The 14938-nt window shown below is 29.8% G+C and overlaps 3 protein-coding genes across 6 annotated transcripts in view; 2 read left to right on the top strand and 1 right to left on the bottom strand.

The window, feature by feature from the left end:
- Positions 1-14938, bottom strand: part of LOC126839014 (tRNA N6-adenosine threonylcarbamoyltransferase, mitochondrial) — a 32685-nt gene that overhangs the window by 294 nt on the left and 17453 nt on the right. The window contains exons 1-7 of one of the 4 annotated variants that reach the window (XM_050573911.1): positions 2222-2240; positions 1884-2088; positions 1559-1817; positions 1045-1176; positions 786-990; positions 575-723; positions 26-234 (exon numbers count right to left, since the gene is read on the bottom strand). In XM_050573911.1, coding sequence (XP_050429868.1) covers positions 26-234; positions 575-723; positions 786-990; positions 1045-1176; positions 1559-1817; positions 1884-2071 — 1142 coding nt within the window. In that variant the 5' untranslated portion in view covers positions 2072-2088; positions 2222-2240. Of the gene's footprint in view, positions 1-25; positions 235-574; positions 724-785; positions 991-1044; positions 1177-1558; positions 1818-1883; positions 2110-2180; positions 2241-14938 lie in introns of those variants that run through there. The other 3 variants (XM_050573908.1, XM_050573909.1, XM_050573910.1) reach the window with 3 other exon arrangements.
- LOC126839015 (GTP-binding protein 10 homolog) lies at positions 2306-4109 on the top strand. Its single transcript, XM_050573913.1, has 7 exons — positions 2306-2541; positions 2604-2748; positions 2814-2978; positions 3039-3257; positions 3339-3577; positions 3643-3766; positions 3831-4109. Exons 1-7 carry the CDS (start codon positions 2458-2460, stop codon positions 4055-4057), a joined length of 1203 nt encoding a protein of 400 aa, XP_050429870.1. The 5' UTR covers positions 2306-2457; the 3' UTR covers positions 4058-4109.
- Positions 8875-14938, top strand: part of LOC126839011 (solute carrier family 2, facilitated glucose transporter member 1-like) — a 38114-nt gene continuing 32050 nt past the window's right edge. The window contains exons 1-2 of the mRNA XM_050573906.1: positions 8875-9176; positions 12342-12590. Coding sequence (XP_050429863.1) covers positions 12348-12590 — 243 coding nt within the window. The 5' untranslated portion in view covers positions 8875-9176; positions 12342-12347. The remainder of the gene's footprint in view (positions 9177-12341; positions 12591-14938) is intronic.

Raw genomic sequence — 14938 nt, 5'->3', positions numbered from 1 at the left:
TCAATAAAATTTAATAACTATTTACTTTGGCAGGATATCAATTTTATCCAAGTTGTCATGGCTAAAGATATCAAGGTGTTTGGAAAATTTTTCGATTCCGTTCCAAGCTATCATTACTCCATTGTCAGTGCAAAGGGCTGGTGGCGGTACTGATAAATTATATGCCATGTCATCGCACAAAGCATTTAAATATTTCCGAATAAACATATTGCTTGCTACACCTCCAGATATTACCTAAAAATTTTAATGAGTAAATTATATGCATGTACAATTGTTGTTGATGTACAACAAAACTGATTAAAATCAAATACTGGTTAAAACGATTGGTTTTTTAAGGACTCGCAAATTTCTATCTGAGAATATAATTATATTTACTTGATATAACAAATTTTGAAACAACATGTTATCGGGAACAACAAACTCACTACGCCACTTTCACTTATTTTTAATTAACATTTATAAGCTCATGTCCAATGAGTGTGGACTGGTCCTATTCATTTGTTTGGAGTCCTTTGAATGTCGCGAAACATAATAACCAATATTTACACATATAAAAATGCTAAGATTTACAAACCAATGTCCTGTTGTTTTTTGGTATCATATTTGTACGGTCAATAAACTCCATGGCTCTTTGCACCCTCGTACAAATGTGTTTGGTAATAGAATATTGAATACTAGCACACAAATCATATACTTCAGGAATTATTTCATCTCCTTTTATGTCTGTTAATTGATAATTTGTTTAATCAATACTATTGGTACACATTTGTAATTATCAAATTTACCATGTTTCTTTTCAAATTTTAGAATTTGAGTTCTTATAGTATTCTTAAGGCCAGAAAAACTGAAATTACAATCTTTGTAACCAGTCATAAATGTACCCAAGTCAATAGCTTTAGCATCACCTTTAGTAGCTGCTCTTTCGATTGCTTGACCCCCACTACAGTGTCTAAATTCTTTGAAATTTTTCAATTGTAGACGCCTGGCTGCCTAGAAAAAGAAAACTATTATTTTAAATATTAAAACAATGAAGTACAGCAATACCTTATCTAAAGCTTCACCTGGAGCATCGTCAACAGATTGACCTAACAATAAAAATGTATCTACATTTTTTACAACTGCCAAGAGACAATGTCCACCAGATATCAGTAAAACTAAAAATGGCATCTGTAAGTTCTAAAAAAAAAATATTGATATTAAATTATTTATATAAAGGGTGCCAAAAGGCGTAAACTATAGGCACTTTTTTTAATTTTGATTATGTCATCTAATTTATAGCTTTATTTATATTATTACCTGAATAGTATAATTTGTTTTACAGTTAAAGTTATTTAGGTAGTGAATAATGACTTTATGGGAAAAGTGATGACACCTCGAGGAGTAACCAGATTTTTTCATGAAAAACAAAGACTACACATCTTTCAAAAAAAATTATCTACTAATTAGGAAAATCCGACAACTGTACAAGGCGTGATTACTTTTCACGTAAGGCATATTTTTGAACAAAAAAAAGTACGGGGGCACCTTAAAAACTATGAATAATTTTTAATTATTATACTTCGTCAGTTAATCTTGCTGTTAATGCATGAGCTTCCATATGATGAATAGGTATCAATGGTTTTGATGATATCCTACACAAATGTTTGGCATAGTTCATGCCTACTAAAAGTGACAGTGATAGACCTGGTTTGATTGTAACAGCAATAGCATCCACATCTTGTAAAGTGAAATGAGACTGTTTTAATGTCTCAGTTACAACGCGTTCAATATGTTCTTTGTGCAAGTTTCTCGCTATCGGTGGTATAATACCTCCAAAGCTGAAAGGATAAATTGATTACTATGTTATATTTACACTACATTCATTTTTCATGACCATTACTTACTTTATGTGCGTTTCCTGTTGCGAATGAAGAAATTCGGACACTATATTTCTATGACTGTCAACAATCGCACAACCTGTATCATCACAACTAGTTTCGATGCCCATAATTCTGCATGTTTTATGACTGTACCGCACATTTGTATTAAATATAAAATGCGATGGACCCAAGAATCGACGGACATTCATCATTAGACGGTTTATACATCCTAAAAGCAATAACCAGATTGCTAAATTATTTATTAGACTATACAATTTTATCCTCCATTCTCCCTTTAAGTATAATATAATAATAATATACCTAGTAATAATCGCTATTAAATGAAATATTTTTGTTTTTACCTCTTAGTTATCAGCCAATTCGGCTTATCACTCACCGGCAGTCACGTGTAGCACACTACTGTTATCAAAAAATTGATTACTCGAAAACCACACTCGTAAATAAATGTTAGAGGCTGGAATCCGAGGATAAAGGATTAAACATTTTTTTTTCATTACCGCAACGTAGTTTGCATGTTGCACCGGTTAAAATAATATGTTTATTTACTTATATTAAAGTATCAATTATATAATTCAGGATGAATTGTATTTTAAAATCGATTTCATTGCAATGTACGCCTTTTCCTTTACGTTACAATAGTTCATTGAAAAAGAATGGTAAAGTAAGTAGATTCCTATATATAGAAGATGGTTACTGGGTAATAATTGTTATTATTTTTTACAGCCCCTGCGAAATTATTTAAAACGTAATTCTAAGTTTTTGGATTCATTGCGGATTCACGTTAAAGGAGGTACAGGCGGATTTGGTTACCCTAAGTATGGTGGTTTGGGCGGCAAAGGAGGTGATATTTGTTTAGTCGCTACTGGAGGTTAGTATCGATGTACTTGTTTAATGTCTACTATTTTTACTTAAAAACAAATGTTGATTATGTAGGTATGACACTAATCGAATTTTTAACTAAATACCCGCATAAGCAATTGCGAGCTGAAACGGGTGGTAACAGTCATTCCAGACGAATACTAGGTTTGGTTGGCGAGGACAAAAAAGTCAATGTACCAACTGGCATTACTGTGTATGATGATAAAAATAATTTAATTGGTAAAAGATACAACAATTATGTTTTATTAGTTTATTTATAATCGTCATTGGATTGTTTAGGTGACTTGAATGAAGACGAGTCAGAGTTGATTGTGGCTAAAGGTGGACAAGGTGGTTGTAAAACAAATGGCTACTGTGGTCAAAAAGGAGAAAGTCGATCTATCAAACTAGAATTAAAACTAATAGCCGATATTGGGCTTGTTGGTTTCCCCAACGCCGGCAAATCCACTTTGCTAAATGCCATTTCTAATGCCAAACCAAAAATTGCTTCCTACCCATGTAAGTATAATTATACAACCAAACTGGCTCCTCATTTTTTGTTTATATTTAACAATATTATTATTTATGTTAATTGTATAGTTACAACTCTTAGACCAAACATAGGTATTATGTCTTATAAAGATCTACGGCAGATATCTATGGCTGATTTACCAGGACTTATTGAAGGTGCTCATTGTAACATCGGGATGGGTCACAAATTTTTAAGGCATGTCGAACGAACCAAATTACTACTGTTAGTTGTGGATATTGATGGATTTCAATTAAATCCCCTTAAAAAGTTTCGATCTTGCTTAGATACTGTAGTTTTACTTAACAAGGTTTGTTATACTTTTTTTATTGTCTAATTGTTGTAAATTTGATTTTATAGAATTTTCGTTATTAGGAACTTGAATTATATAAAGAACAGCTTTTGGATAAACCTGCCCTGTTACTTGTTAATAAAATGGATACTGAAGGTGCTAAGGATAAATATTTAGAAATTAAAGAGAACTTAGAAAATTTAGAAGGTTAGTAAATAATTATTTTTAATATTATCAATTGTACCATTTAAACTATTTTATCATCTGTCAGATGCAATTTCTTCATATCCCGATGAAATTAGACCAAAAAAAGCAATCAAGTTTGATAAAATCTTACCAATTTCTGCCAAAAATGAACCTCAAGATATTGAATATGTTAAAACAATTATTCGTGAAGTTTTAGATGTTAATGCGGAGTTAAATAGTGAGTCTATAGATAATAGGTCAATAAATGACCTTAAAGAACAGTTAAGAGAACGAGGGCCTGTGTTAGTGTAAATTGTTAAGATTGTTAAAATAATTATGTTTATGTAAATAATACAATTTATAAATATAAAATGACTTTATAAAAAACATTCAAAATTTTAATATTTTATTCATTGATAATCCTGTTTTTAAGTAAGATAAATATTAATATGACATCATTGAATCATACATATTATGTATTGGAACACTTTTTATTAATACTACTGTAAGAGGGGGGAATGCTCTTAAGACCTCTCTTTTGAAAAAAAAAAAAAATTTTATCTACAAATAGAAAGTCACTAGATAGCAGCTAGCATGACAGGACAGCAAGCACACATTGTGCGATGCAAAGTTCCTGCTGTAGTGGGCTTATACTAAAAAAAAATAGGGTATAAGTGTGGTTTTTTTATAATTCAAAAAATAAAATACTGTATAGCATAGACCTTACATTACTAGACGAAGTATGCATGTAGTTCTAGCGAGCCAACGTGTTGCGCTGATGGAGTGGCACTCGATGACGTCATGAGGCGATCTACTCATGCGCATTTGAGTTTGCTGTTTAACATATCTGGTGCACGGTTTAAAAATGATTGTATGATGTCGCGGTTTGTGACTTTCAATACCGATAAAATCAAATTTTGAGTCGACCGATATTTTTGGGTTGTTCAAAATTTAACTTGTTATTTTACTTTTGTATGCATACAATTTTTTTAAATGGGTAAAAAAAATTGTTTGGTTTGTAATGCAGTATTTAATTGTAACATTGGAAGAAAATTCCATTTGTGAGTACTTTTTTTATGAAGTCTTATTATAAATTGATTGTATGTTATACATATCTTTACAAAAATATTTATTGAGTCGTCTTCAGATTCCCCAAAGATTGGTACACACACCACCCGCCCGCATTCTACCCGGATGCTCTGTCTAGTAGTTGGTATAAGGTCTATGGTTAAAGAAACGATTTTCAAAATTTTAATTTTCTAGGAAATATTACAGAGGTCTCGTGGGAAATTTTGTATGCTTATGTACCATTCATATTTCATACGTTGATAAAACTATGAAAAGTACAAAACTAGATAGTAAAATAAATAACTATATAAATTAATAAATCTAATCTAACTAAAAAAAACCTATAGAAACTATTGTTTTGTAAATAAATTTTTAGTACACTTGAATGTAATAAAATCTAAAATTATCTAGGAAAATTAGGGCCTCGCAATTTGTATCACCTTAGCTGGCCCTGCTTGCATGTCATTCTAGTGTAGGTAAACATGACTAAAAAACTAATTATAGTATTATGATAATTATTTATACTATAGTGTACATGAAAATAAACAACTATTATCTCACAATTATTATAACAACATCCTCCGATAATTTTAATAATATTTTTAAAATTTATCAACTACAAATATTATTCACAATTATACCTAATTATAGGTTTAGCAATATTTCTTTTGGGTCTGAGGTTAATATTACATTATGGACTAGATATATTATAGCAGTCTTATAAGTTATTAATCTGATTATCAAGTTAATTTTTGTTGCCATCATTACTTTTAATAATATATCATGTTTCTTTTTGGGTTGGTGTTACAATATTAAGTAAACATAATATTATTCTGTAAAATTAAATTTAATTATAGTCTAGTGCTCTTATTAAAAACAGATCGTTAATATGTATGGATTTTATTATAGGTTATTTGATTTAGTTAATAGTAATAATAGTAATCCCAAACTTATATTTACAATTCATATAATGACACGGCATAAAAAAAAAAATTATAATGATAATAATATGAATTACGATTTTTATAGTATTTTATTATATGTTTTATGTTTTATCGTGTTACTGTGATTACTATAGTCGTTCATTATAAGAGTTGGAATATTAGTTGGATTTTTATTATTAATTAAACCAAATAACCTATAATAAATCTCACATTGTTAACCTTGACGTGATCCCGAAGTTACAACTTCTGTAGGAGGCCTAGTTAAAACTCGGTAGCCCCATCACTACACGCAGTGCTCTCTTTCGGCTATACCCACCCCCTTACCGGTTCGAGACGCCTTTCCTCGCCACGGTTGTGCACCCTCGGTACTGTTACTGCTGACAATCGCAACTATCGTCCGACATCCACTGGACACCGGTCGGCCAAACTTTTGCCTGCATCCCCAAATATGTACCAAATGTTCGTTTTATGGCACTTGCAGGTATAGAAACAATTACAATAATCTTAGCAATATAAAATATGTGAATTTTAAGGGAATTGAAAGCAGTCTGTTTTTTGGCCGTTTGAGGCCAAAAGCCCGACATCATTTTGACTACTTAAGATGGTTCGATTTCATTACTAGATTATGTTGGATTTTTTGTTTTTTGCGTTAAATATTAAACAATTTGTTAAATTACAAAAGAAAACTAAATATTTTAATGAACTTGTTTTTTCACATAACACAGTAAAAAGGTAAACAAATTCTCATCTTTTTACAGAATTGAAATTCGACCAGCAAAAGTTTTACAATTTTGTCACAGGGAAAGCATATTTTTTACTACAAAAATGGCTTTTACTTAGAAACAATTGTAAAAGTAAAAAATAATAGGTATCTTGAAGCTTATACTAATAAACCTAAATTTGTATTCGAATGGTCGAACTTTAAAAAACCACTTATTAATAAATATTGCCTGTATAAAACTTGAACATCCGTCCAATTTTAATCCCCTTAAAAATGTGCGCAAAAATACTCCAATCAAAATTATATATGTAACAAAACAAAATAAAAACGACAGTTTTACGACTATGCGTAATGCACGACTTGAGTAGGATTTTAAAAATAGATTAGGTAGTCGGTATAGTGGCCAAAAAGAAAATATATATATATTCAGATTGACCGTAAGATCACGGTAAAGACAAGGTGACTAAAAATACTACATCCTCTTTATCACACGTCTTAGTCGGTGGCTCTCAAGTCATTATCATTTTTGTGATGGAGAGAATATAACGTATAGGCACTTGCCAATTTAAAGGTAAAACAATTGCGCAATAGTATAGCGCAAATAGAAAAATTGTAATTTTTTTATACACATTATTCCGGTCTTTTATAAAATAATAGTTCTTCACTAGACACTACTATTGAATCTGTGGCTAATTTTATATTTGATTTTTTTTGTTTCTGTAGAATCAAATTGTGTATAAGAATTAGGTAACGTTAGGCATTAGACGTTTCAAATTGACCGTAAACCCCTACATATAGTTATTTCTATAATAGTATAATGACTAGAACAAGATCATGGAACTGTTCCAAAATCCACATTTATGGATAATATGTCTTAATTTATTTATTAGAAAACGTTTAAAAATGGGTCAGAATAGGAAAATTTGGTGACAATAGAACTGTGAATTTTTTTTAATTTTCATGAGACATTATTAATTACCAAACACATATTACCGCTACACTTTCATCTTACAATTTTGTTTATCATTATAACCTTGGTAATATATATGTGTAATATAAATAGAGAGAGAGAGAGAGAGTGAATGTTTAAATGTATTTAAAGAAATTCGACTGTTAAATTGGGTGGGAATTTTAAAATTTATGTTTTATAAACGGTAGGCCTACTCCCTAAACCTCAGCCTATTTACAAATTATCAAAATTGTTACCGTAATAAATATGTGTCTTTTAGCGTAGTAAAGCATTAATTCGTAATGGTCGAGTTATAAATCAAAAATTCATTTCCTAACTAATGTTGTATGAATCAGTGAAAAATATTCCGGTCGTTTACTTTATTAAAGCCAGGACAGTGAAAATGGAGCATACTTGGATTGGGTGGCCACAGGTTTGTAAGATTTATTACAACTGAAACTTTCAAATAAATTTGAATCTGTAAATGATAGGAATATTTAACATCGATAAAAGCATTGTAATGACAATAAAGTGCTCAAAATTGTGTTTTAGAACAGTATTAGAAAGGTTGCTATTGGGGTTGATGATCGCCAGTCTATAATGTTTGTTATATTGCCATTCTTTCCCATAAATCGTAATTAACACTATAATTAAAATATTTTTCAACCTAGAAATTTACTACAGTTAAAGTGTAATTGTTCCCTTTTTTGGGTTTTTCTTTGATAAAGTTAATTACAGATATTTTAGAAAATTGTGTATGTTATAGCCCAACTACACCAGCTACCTCCAAATTCCAATCTAATTTTCAGATCTTAAGACCTAAAACTACACAAGAAAAAAAAACGAATAAATTAAAAGCTTCCACCTCTTATGTGGAAAAGCTAAAATATGTCATTTAATACATTAATTGTGTTAAAACAAAAACAAGCAGTATGCTATCTTATAAGTAACTTTTAGTATTTAATTACGAGTAGGAACTAATAATTAAATCACTTTATGTTTCATAAAGTGAGGTTACTCGAGGTTAAAATAATATTTTTAATCAACATTTGTTTATTATGATAATAGTAGTATAAATATAATAGTAATGCCTACAAACTGTTTTGTAAGCCTCTGCTGTTAAACTTATTGCACAATATATTTTATCATTAAGCTTATGTTGGTATATCAGTTATATAAAAATACGGTACGATTGGGTGTTTATTTTTTTTAGTACCAAAAACAATTTAACAATGTCTTAATTTGTACCAAATTCTGAACGGATCGATGGAACGATCATCTACGTAGTCTTATGGCGTGGTTTTTTCTCATTTGTTATATTATTTCGGTACCCTGTATAAATAAATGTATGGCTTCGAGAGGTTGCGTCCTATAGTATATTCTTTGCTCTAATTTTGTCCCTTGGCCGCTGCCGCCGCCATGTGATGGTTCCCTTTGGCTTGTAGTTGCCAGCAGTCTCGGTCGAGATTTCGTGGATATTTTTTGTACATTATTTTCCCAAAAATCTTTTCGGTATTACGCAATACATATCTTACCAGTGGCCGCCGACGATAATCATTGGTTGTCCATTTTCCTTTTAATAGTTTGCGTCCGGTATTTATTTGTTTTTCAATCAGACCTCTCTCTCCATACTAATATTATATCAATGACTATAATAATATGATGTATAGTGTTTGTCGGAGTCGTTTGTAGTATAAATCAGAAATCTAAAAGCGTTGCGCGCGAAGACTAAACGAAGTAACAAAAACCGTAAGTAAAATTCGTTAAAAATCAAATATTGTAATCGAATGACCTAATCTATGACCAACGGATAAGTGTAACATATGTCAACGCTTAAAATCATAATGTAGTTTACACCAGTAGGTGCGTTTGTACTGCGTTCAAAGACTAATTATGCTGTATATAAAAAACTATAAGTTGGCACTTGGCAAAAGAAAAGGATGTACTAAGGGGGACCATGAACACATTTTAAATATTATAAGTAGAGAAGTTTAATACCGGGAACAAGTCTTGTATGGAAATCGATACCGATTGTTTTAATTTTCTTAATTGATAATATTCACTTCTCCAGGATGGCAACTCTCCTGCAAGCCTTTAGTAGAAGAAAAAGAAATGCTGATATACAATAGATATGCCAAGCAACAAGTTTTAATTTATTTATTTTTTTTTTTTGTAGTTCCAATATTTATTTTAATTGAATTAATGAATAAATGAAATAATCAGGCAATAATTATGAAGCTTGGAAAGAACAAAGAACTGGTTTATTGTAATACAGCTGATGTAAAAAAAAAAGAGTCTGAGCTATTCATATGATAGATAATAATATGAACATAATATAACAGCTAATATTTATTAATCGTAATATCAACATATTATAATATTATCTATTTTTTTTGTGGTTTTTCACAGTAATTTGTTTAAAAACTGAACTAAATTATTTACACTTAGTATTCATTTTAAGCTAACGACACTGTACACGTCAATCATACCTACGCTTATTTCATCCGTGGTCGAATTATTTATTTTTAACCTGTGTCTTGCAAGATTGGCGAATTACCTTTTAAACAGTTTATTTTGCAAAAAAAAAACCTAAGTGATAATAAATACTGTATTTTGCACGAATTTCGTTTCTTTTGTAAACAAATCAATTGACCCGATCCGATTGCGATGATGTTAACTTGAGAATAATTACCGTCTATTTGTTTCATTTCCAAAGTCAAATAACAATAATAGAACAATTTGCTAAATGCTACTTACTAGCATACAAAATATTATCGTTACCATACGTATGCTCAGATAAATTGTTGTTGTTTTGTAAAATTAATACAAAATACTAACATCAATATTCAATGTATAATGTAAGCGAAATTAACGCATTTTGAATTGAAAATGTTGTTTTGCGTTTGTGCCAAAGGTCAATCAACGTTTCTCACTTATGTCTTATACATGTGTTAAAATGACCGTAAACTAGAAATGATGAAAGTAGATAGTGTTATCATTTTACAGTTACAATAATAATACAACAGACTACAGAGTACAGAGTAATAATATAAATATATGAAATAAAAACGCGTTTGACATTATTTTGTCTAATATAAAACTTGGTTAATTTATTTTAAGATTTTTCCATATTGACGCTTTAGTACATTGAAGGTTATTCAATGTCAAACAAATCCATAATGCATATTTCACCAAGTTATTCCTTTATACATGTCATTTGAGAATTGTACTCGTCTGTGTATTGTATGTCCTTCATAAGATTACTCTGATAAATTTAGCAATCTACCATAAGTATATATTATCAGTCTTACTATTAAATAAATAAAAAATACTAAAACAGTGGCTACTGCGTTAAAGTACTATTTAAAGTTAGAAATAAGTTCGAAAATTAAAAATTCACTTTTAAATAAATCTAGCAAATAAGATGTAAGACGTAAATGTTAGAAAAAGTTATTTTTACACAGTAAGTAATAAAAATATAAGTAAATATTAAATGGTTTTTGTAAGAAATTGTCAGTTTATTTTTCGAATGTAAATTTTAAGTTGAAACTTCTGCCATAATAATTATATCAATAAATAGCCAAGTTATAATTAAACTATTTGATACCAAAAAGTATAATAATGAAAAACTTGTTACCTTTTTGAGGGGAAGGGGTTAAATAAAATGTATACCCAACAGTCCTACACTATTGATTGTCAATGAAATATTTAATAAGTATATTAAAAATGACATACAAAAAAAAAAAAATTGAATTGAAGATTTTCGACGACTTATAAACATGTGCTTTTATATAACAACACAGCTAGTATGTTATAAATAATTTGTTAATTTAAACTTATAAGTTTAAACAAATTATTCTATTGAATTATAATAATATATTATTATCAAATTTGTTTTTGTCGAGGTTAAAATTTTTTTTACTGTGTGGCGTCGGTTCCGCTAGGCAGAAGCAAGGAGACCAAACGAAGAAAACAAAAAAAATATATAAAAGAGCTGTCTTGTGCTGTTCTAAACCACTTTAATTATTGACAATTTCATGTTTTATTTTCACAATTATTAGCGATGTAGGTGGCCTCGAACCTTACAGATTGGTCCCAGGGCTGCTTTCGGTTCTAAGAGTAAAAAAGTAGGATATTAAGGCTTTCGATATATTATTGAGCTGGGGGTCAATCGGAAAATCTGTACGTACATCACGCTGAACGTTACCGAGTATATATATATATACTCAATGCAGATAAAAAAAATAGCACGCGAGGAGTTACTAGTCAGATGGCAATGCAAGCGGCCATAGAACATTAAGTGTAGATGGGCTCATCAATTAATATCAGACATTAGAAGATGGACAAATCGTAAACACGAAAGGTTAACATATCACTTAACCCAAATTATCACAGTCATTATTGCTTCTAACCCTGAAGATAACGCCGAACACACCTTGTTCGACTATCCTGCGTGGGAAATACAAACACAGTTATTATTGTTATCTCTAAACGAAGAAATAATAAAGAATAATCGAATGTACATCGAGGAAGTGATGACGAAAAAGGAGTCAGACATGAGACAAACAAAAGCCTCAGACGGAGCTACTTGGGAGAGAACGTCCATTCGTGACGGGCCAAAGAAAAATACAAAAACAATGTTTTCTTTTTGTTAAAATGAATATATATAGGTATAATAAGTATTTGCATTATACAAATGACGGTGGCCATCTCAAGTATTGCGAAAGCTTTGTCATCTATTGAAAAATAATATTAGGTTAGGGAATTACTAAAATGCTCTTTTGATCTCAAAATACCGTAACATTCTTCTCTAGTTTATTGCTCTCTCCCAGATAACCTGTTCCAGGTTAAACAAAATATTGTAATTAATTTATCAGTTTATTTATTATTAATGAGAATAATGTTACTTCCCAGGAATCGATGCCGCGGCCGATTTATTATGATGACGACGACGACGACAGAGATGGATCCCCAGATAGCATCGGATATGTGGAGGAAGATCACCCATTGCAATTTCACGGTAATAAAGAGTTGGCGGCACAAGCTGTCAAGTTGCTTCAGGTGCCCAGAAAACGCGATGACACATCCTTCGCCTCGTCCACTACTGATATGGACGTTCCCATATACGTCAGGGGACCCGGTACTCGGCATTTAGGCGAAAAGGTAAAGTAACAAATTATTTTTGATCGAATTTATCGAAAGTAGAAAGGATTTACGTTGTCTTCGAACCCACTACGACTTAGGTTGAGATTAATATTTTAACATTTTATCTTTGCTATCAAAATAAGTTCATGATTATTGAACGTCCTAATTCGTTCGGCCTAATTAAGAAAAGACAAGCATTAAGCCAATTTCAACACAAATGAAAGTTCTGCAGTAGTTTTGAAATTCCGTGTTGGCACTCTTATTGTACGTTAAGCAGGTTAACTTAAGCTAATATAATATTTAAATCAAAAACGAATTTGACACATCAACAACAAATTAATATTTTAAGAAATTGTATACGTACAATCATCCAGTGGTGCCTAAGTATACATTTTGTTTGTTTGGCAAATAAAACACACACCAAAACTGTTTTTTATGGTATTACCTAAAAAGGATACCATATCTAATAATAAATATTAATCAATATTTAATAAGTAGTGAAAGCAAATCGTAATATAGTATATATACTTTTATGACGTTATAAATTATATTTATTTTAAAATGACATTTAAAAATTAAAATGGTTTAAAATGTTGAAAGAAGAAAGGAAAATTAAATAGATGTACGGACAACTTAAATTAGTGTGCCATAAATAAAAAGTAGTATAGACTATGGTAGTAATTAGTATGATTAATAGAGTAACAAGGAAAGACTGCAGGATTAAAAAAATTATTATTTTTATGGTTTTTGATTATGACAACAAAAAATAGAATTAAGTTTTTAAATTACACCATGTAGATTATATATATTCGTATAGTAATTCTTTATTGTTGAAAAAGCAAACGTTTAAGTTGGTACATTGCAATTATAAAGCTGTATTTTTTTATTATCATAGTTATTTAAGACCCTTACTCGAACAAACCCTTATTTTATTTGTTTAACTTTCACTTGATAAACTTATACAGGCTATATTGGTAAATATTAAACACTGCAGAGTACCGTCTATAAAACTACTAAAAAAAGGGTCAGTCGTCGGGACAAAATATTGTCTAATTGTGTTTAACCTAACGTCGTTTCACAAAAATAGACTCTACTCAAAGACATTATCTGGTGTTTGAATATAAATCGATACAGCGGACTATTTTGTTTAATGGAAAGTAGAAATAAAAAATTACACTTAAATATTGTTATTCAGTTATCCATGTTTCACATTTTATTATACGTCTTAAACTGTTTGAGATAGATGTCTACGACGCGTCAATATAGGAATAATTATGACTTAACAGAATAATTAAAATATATCTTTATAATTTTCATTGCAAAAATATTGGTATTTTTTTTTTAAATTTAAGTTCGTACCTTATTCGTTGCACAGTGTTCTTTTTATACTTTCAAATAGTGAATAATAATAACTTCTTAAAACCAAGACTCGCAATTTTTAAATATTTCTGACATTTACAGCTTTTCATCATTATTGTTTCACATTCAACTATCGTCTATTTAAAAAAAAAATTAATATTGAACGTATTGTAAAATGTTTCTTTCAGTTTTAGGTTACCCATTGTTAAAGTTTTTCAGGTCTTATAATTATTGAATACACTTTTTTTATAATAATATCAAAGAAACAAATTTATCAATCAATATGTTTGCCTACCCAAAGCGCCTTGATTCGCCAGCTGTTGCAGAATGCTTAATCGATATAATAATGCGCCCTTCATTATAACGTCACGGCCATGAGTATATTCGAAGTAATCAATAACATACCCTCACGCTTTTCTTTACATGTTCTTACTGAGTCTATTCGTTTCACGAAATTGGCAATATTTTTTTAATCTCAAGTCGTAGATTATATTCGATAGAATAACTATTTAACTTTTAGTAAGATCTACTATTTTATATTGTTTAAATAAACTGTGTAGTGATAATTTCAATGCAACATAAATCACTATTTATTAGTGGGATTTGATGTATACATTTATTATTTGTGTATAAAGAGTATACGTAATAGGTTTTAATTGAAACAAACAATATTGTCAATTATCAGCCAATGACGATGTATAGATATAATTTATCAGATATTAATTGATAATTGGTATTTATTAGTAAGAACTAAGAAGTGTTAATAAAAGAGAAAATATTTTATACTGCTGTATGTCGTCCGCATTTATTATTAATTTGCAATTAATTAATTTTTATGTTTCCTATCATTTACACGCTTACGTTTACGATTGTACAATGTGATGTATCATTATTTATTAGACATTAGTTTTATACTGATCTTATTACTCCATATTATAATAATTAATAATTGATAACTATATAAATAATACTTTGCTTTGATACCGATTTCTTTTTTAAAGTTGATG

This window comes from Adelges cooleyi, unplaced genomic scaffold (genome assembly GCF_023614345.1).
Source record: "Adelges cooleyi isolate 19-005CV unplaced genomic scaffold, UGA_ACOO_1.1 ACOO_flye_CR_arks_rails_tigmint_CR_PRNA_30, whole genome shotgun sequence".
Taxonomy (NCBI): Eukaryota; Metazoa; Arthropoda; class Insecta; order Hemiptera; family Adelgidae; genus Adelges; species Adelges cooleyi.
Note: the sequence above shows the minus strand (reverse complement) of the source record. Positions and strands in the feature narration are given on the sequence as shown.

Bases quoted from the DNA above. Each gene is read 5' to 3' on its own strand.
- LOC126839015 (XM_050573913.1), top strand. From the start codon at position 2,458: ATGAATTGTATTTTAAAATCGATTTCATTGCAATGTACGCCTTTTCCT. The intron at 2,542-2,603 runs GTAAGTAGATTC...TATTTTTTACAG, and splicing joins CATTGAAAAAGAATGGTAAA to CCCCTGCGAAATTATTTAAA. The intron at 3,258-3,338 runs GTAAGTATAATT...TTAATTGTATAG, and splicing joins AAAAATTGCTTCCTACCCAT to TTACAACTCTTAGACCAAAC.